The 19,944-nt window shown below is 32.7% G+C and overlaps 2 protein-coding genes and 2 long non-coding RNA genes across 6 annotated transcripts; 2 read left to right on the plus strand and 2 right to left on the minus strand.

Moving 5' to 3' along the window:
- Window positions 1-13,896: 13,896 nt before the first annotated feature.
- Window positions 13,897-14,490, minus strand: LOC130903309 (uncharacterized). Of its 2 annotated transcripts, XR_009060683.1 has the most exons (3): window positions 14,399-14,490; window positions 14,161-14,283; window positions 13,897-14,098 (listed from the first exon to the last, which is right to left on the minus strand). It is a non-coding gene; the product is annotated as an uncharacterized LOC130903309 (long non-coding RNA). The 2 variants fall into 2 exon arrangements; XR_009060682.1 differs by having other exon boundaries at window positions 13,897-14,283.
- On the minus strand, window positions 14,491-15,892 carry LOC130903308 (uncharacterized). 2 transcript variants are annotated; one of them, XR_009060681.1, is made up of 3 exons: window positions 15,235-15,892; window positions 14,623-14,862; window positions 14,491-14,559 (listed from the first exon to the last, which is right to left on the minus strand). It is a non-coding gene; the product is annotated as an uncharacterized LOC130903308 (long non-coding RNA). The 2 variants fall into 2 exon arrangements; XR_009060680.1 differs by lacking the exon at window positions 14,491-14,559 and adding an exon at window positions 14,958-15,171 and having other exon boundaries at window positions 14,772-14,862.
- A 16-nt stretch (window positions 15,893-15,908) lies between these two features.
- On the plus strand, window positions 15,909-16,585 carry LOC130903312 (uncharacterized). Its single transcript, XM_057815416.1, has 3 exons — window positions 15,909-16,193; window positions 16,250-16,412; window positions 16,470-16,585. The coding sequence occupies exons 1-3, from the start codon at window positions 15,972-15,974 to the stop codon at window positions 16,583-16,585; spliced, it is 501 nt and encodes a 166-aa protein (XP_057671399.1). The 5' UTR covers window positions 15,909-15,971.
- A 145-nt stretch (window positions 16,586-16,730) lies between these two features.
- On the plus strand, window positions 16,731-18,731 carry LOC130903307 (uncharacterized). Its single transcript, XM_057815414.1, has one exon. The coding sequence runs from the start codon at window positions 16,735-16,737 to the stop codon at window positions 18,643-18,645; it is 1,911 nt and encodes a 636-aa protein (XP_057671397.1). The 5' UTR covers window positions 16,731-16,734; the 3' UTR covers window positions 18,646-18,731.
- Window positions 18,732-19,944: the final 1,213 nt, after the last annotated feature.

Genomic DNA, 19,944 nt, shown 5'->3' on the forward strand with positions numbered 1-19,944 from the left:
CAGAAACATTAAAACCAAAATTAAAGAAGGCACTAGATGATCTTGAAAACAATAATAATAATATTGTGATTATACAAAAACCAACAGGAGCATTAAGGATATGCCTAGAGCCTTTCTTGTATCTCTGCATCTAATACACCAGCTACTATTCTATCTCTTACCAGAAAATCATGCAATGTTGCGAACTTGCATGGCTTTGCTAACTTTTTTATTGCCGTAAGAAAGTTATCAAAGTCTTCCCCTTCTTGCTGACAGCGCGTGTTAAACTTGAATCTATCAAATGTCTCATTTTTAAAGGGCATGCAGTGATTTTCAAACTTTTCTATGACCTTATCATATTTTTCTTCATCTCCAACATTATCAAATACAGGAAAAAGATTTACCAGAAGAAGTTTATATTTGTGGATCTCATTTCAAAGCAAACAATTTTCAATGGAAGAAAATCCTGAAAAAATATTTTTGAAAAAGAATGTGTAATTGATAAAAGAATTAGCTTATTTACAAAGAATATTGTTTTCCGGCAAAAAGTTATGTTAAATTTGGGGATATTAAACCGGGTACTTCTTAGCAGTGTTTAGACTTAACATCTGAAAGGTATTTATTGTCTGTTGGAAAAATGTTGTTAATGCATACTTATTGCTGATTTTGTAGTTTACATCAATCTGAAAGATTCGCTTCATCCAAATTTTTAGAAATTTAATTATTTCACTCACCTGAAACTTTAAGTGCTTCTAAAAGTATTGATAAATTTGCCACTCAGAAAGCCAGAAAGATTATTTTATAATTAGGTAATTATAATAATTAGGTACCTAGTCTCTAAACTGTAGAACAACTGATTGATATACTTTTCGTTGAGTATTGAGTTGGTACATTTTTATGCAAAGGTGATAATATTGTTTGTTTTTAATTTGATGAAGTATTTTGTTGGTATTATATAAGCTGGCCAAAAAAATGAAGTTTTCAAATTTTATTTGCATTTTTACTCGTGAATCACTTCTTCACAACGATGTGACGTAGGAATACGATAAAAATATGTAACTATCTAATCTATTTTTTCCATAAAACTGAAAAACGACAAAACTACAGATTAACTATCAAGTTAAAGGTATTTGACCTTGAACAGAAAAAGAATATACAATTTTTGAGTATCCTATTCTGTAGAGTTTTGTAAGTAACTAATTTAACCATATGACTGGAATAGGGAAATATAAAAAGCTTTTCTAAAAATTAAAACTAAGACTAATATGTCACTTGAACAATATCTAAACACTCAAAAATATTTCACTCCAACAAATCTATTCAAAATGCTTTCTCAGTTTTTAGTGAACAAAGGCAGCCATTTTATCGCAAACGAATACAGATATTGTCTAGCTTATATATTTTCATAAACTTTTTCATCAAAATTATTTTCTTGGTCTTGAAAATATTTTTATTTAGGAAAATAACGATAAACCTCCAAGGAAAAAATCATGTCTAGTTAAGATGTATCAGTATAATTCCGCAATACCGTCAATATCCAGTGTCAGTCAGAGCACTGAATGAAAACGTTAGCCCTCCAAAAAAGAAGAAAGTAAGATTTGATCTCGAAAATATATCTATACCTACTTAAAATTTGGGTTGCCAACTTAACTTTCATAGCTATTATGGTTGAGAGAGAATGAAAAAAAAATCTATCTGCTCAGTAACCATCACAAAAAGCCGTTACATTGTTTTCACCTTTGTATTGATAAATTTCGCAAATCATGCAACTTGGAATTTCGTCGAAATGGTCCAATTAGAACTCTGGTTAGCAAAAAGATATCGAAACAAATTATATATCGTTAAAAAATCTTCACTCTAGCGATGTTTATAAAAAAACAAAAGCTTCCTATCACCTTTACTTTTTTTAAACGCATAAATTGTACATAAAGACATGTACTAACAAAATTAAAAGGAGTAACAGAAAGAGGCATATTCAAAATTATACTTATCTACAATTATTCTATATATCTCATAACAGTAAAGGGTGACATAGAGTTGAAAAGCTAAGAAAAAATGTGTGAAAACATTTAGAAATACATATAATTAATATCAAATAGATACCTTCCATACGATAGCTGTAAGCCTACATTTTGTTGTTTAGGACTTTTTTTGAAAATAATACTGTACCCTTTTCGTTCTTTCAACGTTTTTGCTTCTATTAGAATGATTTGATAACAATATACTTTCAACTGGTTGTTGAGGAGCTAAAAAAATAAAACATAAGTGTGTGGGTATGTGTCAGTAGAAACGGCATTACCTCACCCAATTCAAACAAACATGTTTCTTGAATATTCAACAACTTTAAAATACCTTTGACATGGAGTACAATAAACCATTAAGTTGCATTAAAATGTATTTGCTAAGCTAAATTTACACTCACCATGTCATATGCATGCAGGACTTTTCAAGAAAATTCTTCATTAATAATTCAGTTTCATTGGCAGATATAGTGTTGAATTTGTACAAAGTGATTAAAGTGATGAAATGGTAAGTGACTTGAAAGTTCTTATTTAAAAACTGGTAAGACAATAATTGGAAATAATTATGGAAACATGATATTGCTAAAGTTATTTTTTTCAGACTAGTATGAGATTTTCAAGGAAAGTCACCTAAAATACTTAAGAAACTATATGATTTTATATCAAATATTGTTGAGCAACTACCAATTATTTTGATAAAGAGTAAATTTATTGGAAAAATGTTAATATTTAGAGAAATATCAATTCATTGGCAACATTTTTCATCAATTCGTTGTAAACTACAAGTTACTTATTCTTCACAATTGGGGTAGAGTTTCTTTAAAGAATTTAACCAAACAAAAATTACTCAATATATTATTTTCTTACCTCAGAAATATGAATAAAACAAGTAAGATGGGTCAGAACAATATGAGGATCTTTTCTATCACATATTTATTGTGCAGAAATACCACAGTTCACTTGAATGATCTTTATCTTGCAATTCCATAAGGTAGGTACTGCAAAGCTACTAAAGGTCCTCATGTGAATCCATCCAAACGCTTCTATTAAATCAATCATTATATATAGGTAAATATTTAAAAAAAAAGTGTTGTCGGGGATTGTTTTATCAAATTTCCAAAAATTTTACCTAAATGATAAAATCACTGCAAAAATCTTCAAAACCGGGTGGATGCGGTTCTCTAGTTGCTACTTCAATAAACTAATTCTTTTTTTGTAACTGGACTTTAAAAGACATTACAATACAAACTTCCAGGCCCAGTTCAGATCAAGCTACCATTGAGGAATTGGTGAATATGTTAGAGTATGTACAATTCTTTTTTATTAGAGGCCATTTTGGTAAATAAGAAATCACGCTCCTTTACCTAAAAATAAATTATTAGTAAACTACTTCCAATATTGGTGTAACGCTTATACTTGTTATTAAAAAAGATATTCAAATACTTGCCAACATCTTAAAAGCATTTAGCTTGTTTAAATCATATTCATCAACATAAAACATTGTGGTGTGTATGTGAGCGTTTTCAAATACACAAGTACGTAAAGGTATATTAAGTTCAAAACTCTGACATCAATAAGATGATGATTATGATGACAAAATCAGATGAAAGAATACGACATGCAATATCAAATTACTTAGTTAAAGGTGTAGAAAATGTGAGAAATAATTGTACATACCTACTATAAGAATCAAAATTTTAAAAATATACATTTTCAATCAAAATTTACTTCATTACTTAAACTGTATTCACCTAATCTTCACGTATAAAACTTAAACATAAATAAGTTTTCCGACTAGATACCAATTCTGATCCTATCATTATAATGAATTACGAAGTTTTTTTGTTTGAAACTTTGGTTTACTTTGACCTTGGACGAATAAAAAAGATGAACCCAGCTGACATGTTTGAATATAATTGAAGCCAACTTACAGTAAACCTCAATGTTGTCAAATTTTACAATTTATTTATTAGCTGGATGCATGTTACGTTTCAAAAATATTTATTCATACATCGTAATATTATTAAAAATCTATAAGAATCTGGCTCTAGTTCTCACTAAATTTGGTTAATTGACAATAATCCCCACAATTGATCTAAAAAAAGAAGAAGAAATTAATTTTGGCGAGAATGTTTATGAAAAAATATAAGCTAGGCAACATTGCTATGTAACTGTATACGTTTATGCTTTTGTTTTATCTAGAATAGAATGTGTGAATGAAATAATATCAAATACTAGTTTTATTTGAACACAAATTTACTATAGAAATGTGCCAACAAAACTTCGAAACATAAAACACACTGAAGTAGCAATTTGTGTGCTGCTTTTACTACTTCTGCTACCACCACACTCACTATTATATGTCTGACGCCGGTTTCTATGTGATTTGTACAAAACAAACAAACAAACAAAATATTACTGCGTATAATTTGATATAAGATGGTTATTTGATTGAATTAGTAACTCACTAATGGTATTGAACAAAATATGTAATTTGATCCGTTTGGTCGAAAGATACAAAAAACTACAGGAAGAGGTGATTTATAAGATATCAACTGTTTTTGGTATTTGTAATAACTGCAAATTATCAAAAGATTATTTCTTAAAGGAAAGACTATCATTACTTTGACTGAAATAGAACAACTTTCAAATTCAGTGGTAAGTTCAATAATTACTCATCTTGTACTGGATACTGTGAACAATTTGAAATTATTATTATTATAATTATTTTCTAGTTTATGGTCTTTGAAAAATAGCAATTGAATGCTCTCAAATTTTTTCGATAATAATATAATGGGATTCGTATAGAACTACTTTTGTTACTTGCCATTTTTCTTGATTAAAAAGTTTCTTATAATGAAAAGTCACATTATTAACAGAAGTTAATTTGAAATTAGAATTTTCTCTTTATAGAAAGATTGTTTTCGAGTTGGTATAATAGTGTTCATTTCTATAATTGATCATCACTCAGATTTTTTTGTAATCCATTTACTTAACACACTTTATCTGTCTTGATTAAACTTTCCAATGAATATGTAACCAACTCCTAATTTTGATGTGAGGACAAAAATAATTATTGAAAAATGTGAAGTTATTTTGGTTTTCTAGAAAATTCCAGTGTAACAGATTTTGTATAGAAATTTTAAAAGTTTTCAGGTCGGTCTGGTAAAAACATCCAAAGCGACCAACATGGATTTTGAAATATAGTTATAGAATTGTTGATGCCATTGAATTTGAAGAAAATTTGTCAGGTTTTCATTTACAAACGCTTTTGAAAATTTTTTAAGATTTATACATCATAGAAATGCATAACTCAATAAATAACTTGATATTAATGAAGATGCAAGAGCCAGGAAGTGTATAGAAAAAGTGAGAAAATTTGTTGATTTAAGTCCAAATTCAGAATCAAATAACAATACTGAAGCGAATGTAGTGGAAAAGCCAGTCCTTCATCAAGTAGATTTGAGGATGAAAATACCAATTTTAAATATAGTAATTTCTAAATTTGTCTGTAAGAAAATGTTGCATCTGGTGATCTGATAGAAAAAATCAATCGCAATCAAGCAGAATCAAAAAATGGAGATATAAAGTTTTGGATAGGCTTAGAAGAGGAATAATATACTTTTGAGGACACACAGTTACTGAAATTATAAAATGATATGAATAGTTCAATTAGTTCAATTGCTTCTCCATCAAATTGGACATGAACGCTGATTCTTCACAATTACAACCAGATTTTGTGAAATTAGAATAAAACAATTGGATGATCTATGGAAAATAGAGTTCGAAATAAACTTTGATCAGATCCCGGAATTTAAATTTCCCAAGATAGTGAATATTCATATCATTATATTTGTAATTTGGATTGTAAATAAAGTGAATTTAACTTATATTGTTTAGTGATTGATGTCTTGTACCTTGTTATTTTCAAACTAAAACTATTTAGATGATGTTTCTGTTTGCCAATGAACAGGAAAATTGTTCAGAAAATGGGAAAGTTTTGAAATTATAAAAAAGAAAAAAAAGATCGTTTTAGTTCCATAAAAGGTTATTAGTTTTTCAACTAGAAATATTCAGGCAATTTAAAAGAAATTTGCTTCAGTCTCAACAACTAAGCCCCGTAATGGTTCGTATTTCTATATCAAAATGAATCATTCATTGAGATCTCTCTGTGGTAAAGCATTGTCGGTCGAATATAGAAACACCCTGTATTTACTAAGTTATATATAGATTATGTAAATTCCAAAGATAATAATCTTGATGTATTTACTCAACTTCTAGACAGAACTAAATTTGTTTATTTCAAAGAAGTTCTGCGTATATTTTAGGATTTAGCTTTACTTCGTTTGTTCTATATGTATGTTTTAATACAATTTCAATGTTGTTCTTTTTTATACTGTTTACTCCTTTATTGTATAAGCAGCTTGAAATTTTTGTCACTATCGTCTTGGGCTCCCCTATGGTGGTTAGGTTAGGTTTTTGTGCCAAATGGAATTGGGCATCAAATTGACGGAAAGGAGCATAAAAATGATTGGTTCGGCGGATAACGCGTTAATCATGGAGTTACTCATATTTATGACGTTTTAATAAAAATATAATTGAATTTTTTTCAGAAATTTAAGGAAAAGGCATGAAACTGTTGAAATTAGGCATAAAAAATGATTTGCATAAAATTAATTAAAAAAAAAATGATTTTTCAACAAACTTTATTGAGAAAATTAACAAATTTTTATCAAAAATTAGAACGAGAATTTTTCCTTGAAATCACGACACCATCACTCAAAAGTATATTTCTGGTATTCTCCTCATATTTCGTCCACCTTCTCTTCTTCATCCTCCTCTACTTCTTGCTCCTCTTCTTCTTCTTCTTCGTAGTCTCCCGCCGAAGATTCCGTCTCATCACCCAACTTCGCACGTTTCTTCTGTTTACCGCCTCCATCCTCACTCGCGTATCTCTGTCGCTTCGTCTTTCTGGAAGATTTCGCATATCTATATATGAAGCTGTACATTTTCAGTCTGTCGAGCAGCTCCATTTCGACGGCTTCTTTAGCCTGTTTGACGGCTACGTCCATCCTGAATTTGAGTTTATTGAATTTATCGTTCAGCACAAGGTTATCGTCGATATTTTTCAAGAACGGTTTCAAATTTTCGGCCTTTACCCAAGATCTAGTCACCGCGTCGGAATCGAAAAATGTCACGTGGTAGTGCGTCTGAAAATAATCGTTAACCGTCAATACACAGTGTGACTAATTCCATAGATTGAATACCTTGTGTCATTTCAAGAATTTTATCGAAATATATTACGAAAAAATAATCGATTAACCACCCTGTATATGACCATCAGAATTTAAAAACTTAATATAAAAAATAATAAAACCTGTATATGAGTTTACAAATTTCCCACTCTCTACTCTCAATTGATAAAAAAAATCGCACTCTATTTAAGGTAACTTGAAATTTATTTCGATTTTCACTCCAAATGAAATATTGGAATAAGTAAAAAAATCATCCTGTATATAAGGTAACTTAATAATTTCGATATTAAAACAAAATCATCCTGTACGTTTCATGAACTAAAAAAATGGTACTACACTAATCTAATGAAAGTGACCAAGAGAAATATTAGACTTACCGGTTCTAAGGAATCTTTCAAGCAAAAATAATTTTCGATATCAGGATCATCTTCCACCATAGCCGGCCACCATGGATAACCTTCGATTTTCGCCCAGACGATGCTACCCGCGTTATATTTGTTAAATATCATCAGCTCCTTTTCTTTATCGTCTATCGATTCTTCTTTGATTTCGCATCTATTATACCTCCCATCTGGATTCATCCAACAATACCATTTGTCAGATAGATCCAGGGGATCTTTCACGTCGGGTAGGTATCTATACTTGTCGCAAGAGTCGCAATACACGTAGAGACCGACGTTTCTAAATTCTTGAAGTGATCTCATTTTCTCGTAGAAGCTCTCGTTCGAAAAGTTCATATGTTCCTCCTCTTTCACATCTTTTCTGTTTAGAACTTCCTTGGAATTGGCGTCGCTACAGTTCATTGGTGGTGGTGAATCGAACTTATCTGCAGGAGTCACGATAATCTTCTTACCGTTAGCATCTTTTTCCTCCCTTGGAGCTTGGAACGATACCGTTGAGTTTTGGTCTTGATAAGTTTGTTTTTTCTTCTCCTTAACCAACTTCAACCAGTTATTGAACTTTGTCACTACCAAATTTTTGTAATACAAATTGACTTCTTTACTCAAAGATGACGGCATTTTAAAACTTCTATAATTTTAATATACGAATAACACTTATTAACCGTATTACTTTCATTCACCTAAAAAAATATTTCTGACAATTGTTGACTTTTGAAATTCAAGCACTTTCAAATGTTTATCTCGTTAACTAATCGAAATCATCAATTGATGATATCTTTACGTATCGGAAATAAAAAAAAGAAAAAAACGATTTTTCGCCTTGTACATCACGAAACAAAACCGCTATAGTTACGATGATTTAATTATCTGAAACAAATAAAATGAAAATATGTAAACATATATGTAATACCAACTGTCCATATAGGAGTCTTACCTATATGAGTTTTAATAGTATTACCATTGTATAAAGAATATTCTTTAGGCAATAATACGTTAGGCAACGTATTATAGCCAAAATAATATTTTACAACGTTGCCTACAATATTTTTTGTATCGAAACGGAAAACGGCAACATACTAGTACGTTGTGAAGTTGACTTCTTGTGTGATTAGACAGTTTAGGTTATTGCGTATCTGTCATTATAATAAGTTATAACAATAAAAAGGATATTTTTATTCTAATAATACCAAAAACAACAAGTTATGGGTCCGAGACTTTTCACTGTATAAATAAATAATTAGGATTTCGAATCTAAAAACGAAAATTCATTAGAACAAAAAACTTTTCTGGAAACTGTAAAATAAGTGGAATAACTTTAAAAGCATATAGAATTATGGACTTGGTTATAAACCGCATAGGTACCAAGTAGTATTCATGATTATGAATTATAAAAACATACATTTGTCAACATATATTATGAGCTGTACTGGTAATTAAGTGACACGGAAATATTTGAAAAATTGTCTAAGCTGTATGAAGGACATACAGAACAATTAAAAGGTAAGTTCACTCAAAAATTTTTCAGCTATACCTATAAGAGAAATGATAATCAATATATCTGTATTCATAAGCGATAATAATAACCACAATGAGAGGCGATGAGTACACATTTAAAAAACTAGAAGATCAAAGCATGATGAAATCTGCAAAACGTGACATAAGCATAAAAGTTATTAGAAACATACATTTTGATGAATGCTTTCTTCAGAATGTTATAATATTTTCACTGGAACACAAAAGTTGAGTGTCAGACTGGATAATAGAATACATAAAAATGGTTGAAATTAAATTTGATACAAAAGTTCATTAAGTAAATATGAAAAAATGAGGTACTATTCTTGATTATACTCCAGCAAACTTTCCATAACTTAATGGAAAAGGGATTGAGGGTAAACCACGGACACTAAATAATCCAAGTGTATTTGGCTCAGATGCTTATGCCAAACATTTAGAAAAAAACCTCAAAATTTGACAATAAAAAGAAAAAACTTCAGGTGATAGGATACTCGAATGGATATCGGCTCTGGAATAAAAATGAAATACATGATAATTCCTCAAGAAGCTTGAACAATCTTGACAGTACTTTAACTCTTGATAAACATTGTACTTCACAATGAAGCAGGAATGCTTTGTGCTCACTTCCCATTTCATCACACAGAGTAGCAAAAAGTCGGGATTGCTTGGGCCGTGACTTAATGAAAGTTACAACCCTCAGTTCATAGCACGAGCACCATCAGTTGTCCGTTTTATTTTGTTATCTGTAATTAAATCATCGAGATATTTAAAAATTTTTTCCGCTGTTGGTTTTGACTATAAAGACTTGCAAAAAAGCAGTTCTTCTTTTATGCTTTAATTGGGTTCGAAACCTAACAAAGGCTAATAGATTAGCTTAGCAAGAAACTTCAGTACTTTCATCAAGTTGATGTAAAAAGTTTGTTTTAAAAATTCCTTTTCAGTGAATGAAACTTCAGATTCTACCCTACAGAATGAGCTGTTCTATTTTTAGCTATCAATACGAATAGGCGATATGATGCAATTGTAGCTTGTCTATTTTGCTCACCAGAAATTGATGTTTTCATTACTGAGTGTGACTTTAAGAATAAGTTCGAGTAAGAGGTGAGAATGCTTATCATTTGAACTGAACTTGAATGTTACAATCATACATAATTTCGAATTGTATAGGTATGAAGAAATTGAAAATGGAACTGAAGATACCTACAATATTACAATTTTGGTGTTGGGAACTGTCTTTATTATTTAGATGAATTGTTACGTTGGCGTTGAATTCCAGAACAATGGTGGAATTTCTCTTGTTCACTCTGCCTGGTTAACACCGCTTAAACGAGAAGTCTTTTGGCCGCCAAAACAGACAACCAGAAATTTTATAAAATTATTAAAATCTGGACAAGAGCCTCCCCAGGATAACAGCTGGAAACTTAATCACCAAATTATTAAGCGAATTTTTTTCCAGACTGGTTAGTTTTGCTGCCTAAACCTAAACTGCTTTATCACTTTCTATTAAATATCTGTGATTTTTTTCAAAAAACTCGTATTTATTACTTGTTTTTAGACGACTATAAGATTGCGGAGAAAAAAATTAAAAAGGCTGAAATTACCTCAGATTTAACTACAGATGCTGAGGAATCAGCAATTATTTCACCTCGAAGGAAAATACGTCCAAAGAAATTTTCCACTGATGATGAGCAGGAAGAAGTGCTGTCATCATCAGAAGATGATTTTCCAAAAAACAAGAAACCCCTACCTAGACCAAAACCAATAATACGGAAGTCTATTACAAACATATTATCTGGTAATGAGATTTATACTTAAAGATATCTGGCACATATAAATTATTAACTGTCTACTGTTTTAGATTATTCTGGCCCAATTCAAACTTTTCCATTAGCTTCAGCTGGACAATCGCAAAGGTCGTTTGAGGATATAGTGATTCTACAAATCAACTTTATTATTTGCCACCTCAACATTCAGCAAAAGATACTCAATTGACTAAATCTTCAGGACAAATTATTAGAGGTAAAAAATATAATTGTCCATTTGCATGAATTGTTTAAAATGTATACTTTAAACTGTGAGTTATTATTTATGTCCATTATTTCCTAGGAGAATTTGTTAATTCTCTATTTTACAGGTTCTGCGTCAAATCAGTCATTTTGCCAGGCTGCTGTTTCGAACTCGTCACCATATAATCCGTCAACTAGTAAAGCAACTGATGTACAGAGCAACATCAGAGCTGCCCAAGCAGCACAGTGTCGTTACTATGACGTCAATTATAGGCCATTGGCGACCAATGGGGACGTCTAAAAAGACGTCTAAAATGACGTGATTATGACGGGTTAATGTCACATCCTACAGACGTCAACTAATGACGTACCTAGTCCGGCTGGTGAGACGTCAAAATGACGTACTTACTTTTGACAAATGACGTATAAGTAGGATCAAAAATATAAAAAAATGCGTTCAAATTAATACCAGTTTATTACAAAATCTTAAAAAACTACATACTATTACACTTATAGAACATAAAAGTTGAAATAAGGAATTACTAATGATGCAATAATGAAAATGACAACCATTCCTGCTTGAAAGGAAAAACAATACAAAACTTTGTGGCAGTGCAATAACTCGATATACTCTGATAAATTTTGGATGCGATAAACATAGAATTCTTTTGAGTCGACAGGGTATTTGTAAAATGAACGGTAATCCTGAAACCTCCTACCTAATATAAAAACTGCTCCATTATTATCCACTACTATATTTTCTATTTTGAAAACCAGTCCTTCGAAGGTAAGACAAAAACAATTTGCTTCTGAATATGATGCAATAGAAAAAATAAAATCTTTATAATGAAGCTTTTTATACTGCTTGCAAGAGAAATTTGGCGTTGGTCCTAAGAAATGGGACAATTCACATTTACAGAAGTGTTCATCATCAGGTGAAGTAGAGTCATGTTTTTCGTACACTGTCATTTCAATTTCTTTTAAGCGTCTATTAATCTGTTGTAACGGTTTATTCGGAGACTGAACTAACGATTTTAAATGGTGGAGATAATTTTCAAATGGAAATGCTGACGAATTGTCTAGTGGCCCGAAATTTTCAACGTCATCTGCCAAATGTAATAAGGAATGTACATTGTAAACTAAGAACTCTAATCCGTAGATCTTTTCACTGTGCGTTACGAATAAATGCAAAAGTTGGCGCGCAAATGGAACTCCGAATTTTTCAATATGGCGTTTAGAAATAAGTATCATAATTGAACAATGAAATAGCAAAAAATGCTCATATATTGCCAAATCGACATTCCCATACAAAGCAACTGGCCCAATATACAGTAAAAATGTTCGAAATTCCGTTGCTTTCCAATCTGCCAACTGAGACAAACTGCGCCCTTTCCGATTGAATTCTACTGGAATACATTTACTGAGAAAAACAATTTTTTCAGATACATTTTGAAATGCAGTAGAGCTCATTTTGGCTCGGCTTGCGCGTCCTGTCCAAATACGCAAAAGTTTTTTCATTACACCTAGACAAACTAGGTGCATATAGTCTAAAGAAAAGACATAGATCAAATCTATAGAAAGAGCTATTAGAGGGGATTCTCCATGATGATGAGATACATCAATTTAAGTCCGAAAAGATTCGTTGTCTCTCTTGTTAAAAGGTAAATTTTTGAAAATGACACGTCCCAGGTGTTCTCCAGAGTTGTCGCACCTTTCACAGGAACTATACCCTGAATGGGTCTTCACACATTTCAGATATGCGCGCGCAGGAGCATCGCAAACAAAGCTGTGAACTTTTACTTCATGGATATTATTATTAATTTCAATGCCCGTGGTAAGTAAGTTCGATAACTCAATTAAAAAATCTTCTAAAAACGCTGACAATAAATTTGGTTTGCCACTTCCTGAAAAAGAACCAACAACAAACGGCTCACTCTTAAAATTTTTTACAAGTGCTAAAATGGGCCAGAGATCATGTTTCTGACCATTTCTATAAATGGGCAGTCCATCTACATTAAATGAAATGTTGATAATGCTGTACTGAGAAATATTAGGCACTGACAATAACTTTAATTTTAAAGCGTTAACAAGTCCAAAATGACAATATTCGCCATTTAACAACGATTTTGTTTTCGTTTCTCTGGGCGTTTTCAGCAGCGTTCGACTGTCTAACGGTAACTCATTATGGTATGGATGCAAGATATGCAAGAGATGAGTAACTACTGTACGTCGAACGTACCTTGAAGCTGCCCAGTTTGACAATTTCGAATGCAAATCGCTAGGCGGCGGTTCATTAGAAAATAAATCGTTAGGGGGCACGTTACTGGAATAGGAAGTCAAATGGTTGTATAACGTCGCATCATTGAAGAGCAAATTTTCATTAGGCGAGTTTACATTAAAATCTAAATCTCTTGAGGAACAGGTGTCATTTTTACTTTCACACATTGAATCAGCAAAAAAAACGGAATTTGATGATTCATTGGAATCATTATTAACTATTAAAGATGTATTATAACAATTCTGACTCACAGGTGCTAAATTTGCTTCTGCCACCCTTCTGTAGAGTTGTCTTTGACTAACAACACTTTTTTTCTTACAGGTTGCCATGTCCAGTAAAATCTCTCCCTCCAAAAGTCGATAGATATGCCGACTGGAATCACATAATTTAAATTGTAAAATACATATTAAGTGGTACAGAACACCCACCAAAGCCAGGCAATTATTTTTTTCACTCAGGTATGTTTCCAATTTGGTAATATCCTCTTGAGAATTCAAAGGAAACTGTACGCCTATATCATCTGGTAAATCTGTATTACTGGCGTGATTGCCACTGCGATCTTGTTTTCGGATCCACTGCAAAATTTGATTGTTCTGTTCTCTAATGGTCTTCAATAAAGTGATTACATCATCTTGAGTGTTTGCTGGCATGGACAAAATATACCTTAGTACCAAAACAGTTTTTACATTATTTTTTGGTTTTTACCTCCATTACTTTCCACTACAGCTCTGATGTTGCTCTGTACATCAGTTGCTTTACTAGTTGACGGATTATATGGTGACGAGTTCGAAACAGCAGCCTGGCAAAATGACTGATTTGACGCAGAACCTGTAAAATAGAGAATTAACAAATTCTCCTAGGAAATAATGGACATAAATAATAACTCACAGTTTAAAGTATACATTTTAAACAATTCATGCAAATGGACAATTATATTTTTTACCTCTAATAATTTGTCCTGAAGATTTAGTCAATTGAGTATCTTTTGCTGAATGTTGAGGTGGCAAATAATAAAGTTGATTTGTAGAATCACTATATCCTCAAACGACCTTTGCGATTGTCCAGCTGAAGCTAATGGAAAAGTTTGAATTGGGCCAGAATAATCTAAAACAGTAGACAGTTAATAATTTATATGTGCCAGATATCTTTAAGTATAAATCTCATTACCAGATAATATGTTTGTAATAGACTTCCGTATTATTGGTTTTGGTCTAGGTAGGGGTTTCTTGTTTTTTGGAAAATCATCTTCTGATGATGACAGCACTTCTTCCTGCTCATCATCAGTGGAAAATTTCTTTGGACGTATTTTCCTTCGAGGTGAAATAATTGCTGATTCCTCAGCATCTGTAGTTAAATCTGAGGTAATTTCAGCCTTTTTAATTTTTTTCTCCGCAATCTTATAGTCGTCTAAAAACAAGTAATAAATACGAGTTTTTTGAAAAAAATCACAGATATTTAATAGAAAGTGATAAAGCAGTTTAGGTTTAGGCAGCAAAACTAACCAGTCTGGAAAAAAATTCGCTTAATAATTTGGTGATTAAGTTTCCAGCTGTTATCCTGGGGAGGCTCTTGTCCAGATTTTAATAATTTTATAAAATTTCCGGTTGTCTGTTTTGGCGGCCAAAAGACTTCTCGTTTAAGCGGTGTTAACCAGGCAGAGTGAACAAGAGAAATTCCACCATTGTTCTGGAATTCAACGCCAACGTAACAATTCATCTAAATAATAAAGACAGTTCCCAACACCAAAATTGTAATAAAATAATGCAGATTTATACTCACTTTGAAAAATTTGTTGCCACGGCCGAAATTAACAAGAATCACCCCGGAAATGCTAGAGTTACTGGATTTCCGTGAAATTGCCGCCAAACAACTTTTTGCTGCCGTCCGCCATTACGCGCACACGCGTTCACACCAGCAGTCCAGCACGCATGCGCCTGCACGTCTCGTATCGTATCGTGGCATTTCGATTAAAAACGCGCCAAAATTAAATCTTGGTCGACAGCCTCGACAGGAATCGATGCTAAAAATAATTGTTTCCTACTAATAAAATAGTTAAATAATTGTTAATTACAACATTCTCACTTCATCTTTAAATTCAAATTGCATTTCCACTTAAAACGTCAGTTTAGTATTTTCATTGCTAATTAATGAATTTATATTTATATCCAAATTTTAGGTAAACAACAATTTAAAATGTACAATTTTTTATAAAGCACGTATAGGGCTTAGTTTTTGTAATAAACTTTCGTTCTAATTTTTTTTATAGTTGATTAAAAAGCACTTAAAACGACCGAAAACAAACGTACGAAAGACGTCTCTAGACGACGTCAAAATGACATCTGAAATGTCACGTCATATGGACGTCGCTTATTGGTCTACGACGTCGCCGACTAATAATGTCCAATAATTGACGTCATTATAACGACACTGTGCTGCTTGGGTGTAGTGGAAAGTAATGGAGGTAAAAACCAAAAAATAATGTAAAAACTGTTTTGGTACTAAGGTATATTTTGTCCATGCCAGCAAACACTCAAGATGATGTAATCACTTTATTGAAGACCATTAGAGAACAGAACAATCAAATTTTGCAGTGGATCCGAAAACAAGATCGCAGTGGCAATCACGCCAGTAATACAGATTTACCAGATGATATAGGCGTACAGTTTCCTTTGAATTCTCAAGAGGATATTACCAAATTGGAAACATACCTGAGTGAAAAAAATAATTGCCTGGCTTTGGTGGGTGTTCTGTACCACTTAATATGTATTTTACAATTTAAATTATGTGATTCCAGTCGGCATATCTATCGACTTTTGGAGGGAGAGATTTTACTGGACATACAAACCGCATTTTAAATTTTTTGTTCACTTATTCTCTTGCAACTAATTGGAATTTTGGTGGCAAACGAGGTGAGAAAACGGCTTTTAAAAACTTAAACGTAAAGGATGTGATTATTGGTAAGTGTTTTCACTTGTAGGTGCATATTTATTATTAATCTGAAACAACATTTTTAGGTGCTGTAAGAAAAAGCTCCCCTCTAGTCAGTCAGAAAGAAATAGACGATACCATCAAGGTGTGGTTGAAACATGCACCAGAGAAATTGAAAAAGCAGCAGCATGGCAACCTGTAAGAAAAAAAGTGTTGTTAGTCAAAGACAACTCTACAGAAGGGTGGCAGAAGCAAATTTAGCACCTGTGAGTCAGAATTGTTATAATACATCTTTAATAGTTAATAATGATTCCAATGAATCATCAAATTCCGTTTTTTTTTGCTGATTCAATGTGTGAAAGTGAAAATGACACCTGTTCCTCAAGAGATTTAGATTTTAATGTAAACTCGCCTAATGAAAATTTGCTCTTCAATGATGCGACGTTATACAACCATTTGACTTCCTATTCCAGTAACGTGCCCCCTAACGATTTATTTTCTAATGAACCGCCGCCTAGCGATTTGCATTCGAAATTGTCAAACTGGGCAGCTTCAAGGTACGTTCGACGTACAGTAGTTACTCATCTCTTGCATATCTTGCATCCATACCATAATGAGTTACCGTTAGACAGTCGAACGCTGCTGAAAACGCCCAGAGAAACGAAAACAAAATCGTTGTTAAATGGCGAATATTGTCATTTTGGACTTGTTAACGCTTTAAAATTAAAGTTATTGTCAGTGCCTAATATTTCTCAGTACAGCATTATCAACATTTCATTTAATGTAGATGGACTGCCCATTTATAGAAATGGTCAGAAACATGATCTCTGGCCCATTTTAGCACTTGTAAAAAATTTTAAGAGTGAGCCGTTTGTTGTTGGTTCTTTTTTAGGAAGTGGCAAACCAAATTTATTGTCAGCGTTTTTAGAAGATTTTTTAATTGAGTTATCGAACTTACTTACCACGGGCATTGAAATTAATAATAATATCCATGAAGTAAAAGTTCACAGCTTTGTTTGCGATGCTCCTGCGCGCGCATATCTGAAATGTGTGAAGACCCATTCAGGGTATAGTTCCTGTGAAAGGTGCGACAACTCTGGAGAACACCTGGGACGTGTCATTTTCAAAAATTTACCTTTTAACAAGAGAGACAACGAATCTTTTCGGACTAAAATTGATGTATCTCATCATCATGGAGAATCCCCTCTAATAGCTCTTCCTATAGATTTGATCTATGTCTTTTCTTTAGACTATATGCACCTAGTTTGTCTAGGTGTAATGAAAAAACTTTTGCGTATTTGGACAGGACGCGCAAGCCGAGCCAAAATGAGCTCTACTGCATTTCAAAATGTATCTGAAAAAATTGTTTTTCTCAGTAAATGTATTCCAGTAGAATTCAATCGGAAAGGGCGCAGTTTGTCTCAGTTGGCAGATTGGAAAGCAACGGAATTTCGAACATTTTTACTGTATATTGGGCCAGTTGCTTTGTATGGGAATGTCGATTTGGCAATATATGAGCATTTTTTGCTATTTCATTGTTCAATTATGATACTTATTTCTAAACGCCATATTGAAAAATTCGGAGTTCCATTTGCGCGCCAACTTTTGCATTTATTCGTAACGCACAGTGAAAAGATCTACGGATTAGAGTTCTTAGTTTACAATGTACATTCCTTATTACATTTGGCAGATGACGTTGAAAATTTCGGGCCACTAGACAATTCGTCAGCATTTCCATTTGAAAATTATCTCCACCATTTAAAATCGTTAGTTCAGTCTCCGAATAAACCATTACAACAGATTAATAGACGCTTAAAAGAAATTGAAATGACAGTGTACGAAAAACATGACTCTACTTCACCTGATGATGAACACTTCTGTAAATGTGAATTGTCCCATTTCTTAGGACCAACGCCAAATTTCTCTTGCAAGCAGTATAAAAAGCTTCATTATAAAGATTTTATTTTTTCTATTGCATCATATTCAGAAGCAAATTGTTTTTGTCTTACCTTAGAAGGACTGGTTTTCAAAATAGAAAATATAGTAGTGGATAATAATGGAGCAGTTTTTATATTAGGTAGGAGGTTTCAGGATTACCGTTCATTTTACAAATACCCTGTCGACTCAAAAGAATTCTATGTTTATCGCATCCAAAATTTATCAGAGTATATCGAGTTATTGCACTGCCACAAAGTTTTTTCGAAATGTATTGTTTTTCCTTTCAAGCAGGAATGGTTGTCATTTTCATTATTGCATCATTAGTAATTCCTTATTTCAACTTTTATGTTCTATAAGTGTAATAGTATGTAGTTTTTTAAGATTTTGTAATAAACTGGTATTAATTTGAACGCATTTTTTTATATTTTTGATCCTACTTATACGTCATTTGTCAAAAGTAAGTACGTCATTTTGACGTCTCACCAGCCGGACTAGGTACGTCATTAGTTGACGTCTGTAGGATGTGACATTAACCCGTCATAATCACGTCATTTTAGACGTCCCCATTGGTCGCCAATGGCCTATAATTGACGTCATAGTAACGACACTGTGCTGCTTGGGACCAAAATAAACTTACCAGTGATCGGTGTTAATCAGGTTACTACTAATATCACAGAGCAATTAAATATTGATATAATTTCAAGAGAAAACAATTCTTTTCAACAAAATGCTACATTTTTAGTTATAAACCAAATAGCGGGTAATATTCCAAACTTCAAAATCGATTGTCAACATTTAAATATACCGAAACGAAACACATTACTCTTGCGGATCCTGAATTCGATAAATCCGCCAAACTGGATATTCTCTTAGGCGCAGGTGTCTTTTGGGATATTTTAGCGGATGGGCAATTTAAACTCGGCGACGGTAAACCGATACTTCAGAAAACATTATTTGGATGGGTCATATCGGGACCCATATATCAAAATTATTCAATTCAAAATAACAGTAGTAATACCATATCATGTAATTTAATCACAACTACGCTTGAAAACGCAATTGAGAAATTTTGGAAAATCGAGGAATACCAAGACGATAACAAAACCAAACGGACGATTGAAGAAAAACAATGCGAAGAACATTTCCTAAAAACAATTCAGCGGACCGAAACTGGCAGATTTCGTGCGACGTTGCCAGTTCGCGAAGGTGTAGGCGATTTGGGGAATTCGAAGATGAATGCGATTAAAAGGTTTCACAAATTAGAAAGTAAACTGATCAATGATACAGTCATACGTCAACAATATTCGGAGTTCATGAGGGAATATGAAAAACTCGGGCACATGACCAAGGTGCCGACGTGGGCAACGGAAGTGGATGGAAAGGGAGTTTTTTACCTACCACATCATGGTGTCGTGAAGGATAGTGCAACCACTAAACTACGAGTGGTGTTCGATGCATCCGCCAAAACAGGAAACGGTATTTCGTTGAATGATACGCTAATGGTGGGTTCTACAATACAGGAAGATTTTTTTGCTATCATCATTCGTTTTAGACAACACAATGTAGCAATGGTAGCGGACATAGAGAAGATGTACCGGCAGGTGGAAATTGTAGAAGAGCAAC

Source organism: Diorhabda carinulata, unplaced genomic scaffold (assembly GCF_026250575.1).
Source record: "Diorhabda carinulata isolate Delta unplaced genomic scaffold, icDioCari1.1 Dcau_26, whole genome shotgun sequence".
Classification (NCBI taxonomy): domain Eukaryota; kingdom Metazoa; phylum Arthropoda; class Insecta; order Coleoptera; family Chrysomelidae; genus Diorhabda; species Diorhabda carinulata.

What these genes read in the sequence shown, in the direction of transcription:
- LOC130903312 (XM_057815416.1), top strand. Translation starts at nt 15,972, where the DNA reads ATGCCAGCAAACACTCAAGATGATGTAATCACTTTATTGAAGACCATT. An exon ending in AAAATAATTGCCTGGCTTTG is followed by an intron (nt 16,194 to 16,249) that starts GTGGGTGTTCTG and finishes ATGTGATTCCAG; the next exon opens with TCGGCATATCTATCGACTTT. An exon ending in CGTAAAGGATGTGATTATTG is followed by an intron (nt 16,413 to 16,469) that starts GTAAGTGTTTTC and finishes CAACATTTTTAG; the next exon opens with GTGCTGTAAGAAAAAGCTCC.
- LOC130903307 (XM_057815414.1), top strand. Translation starts at nt 16,735, where the DNA reads ATGTGTGAAAGTGAAAATGACACCTGTTCCTCAAGAGATTTAGATTTT.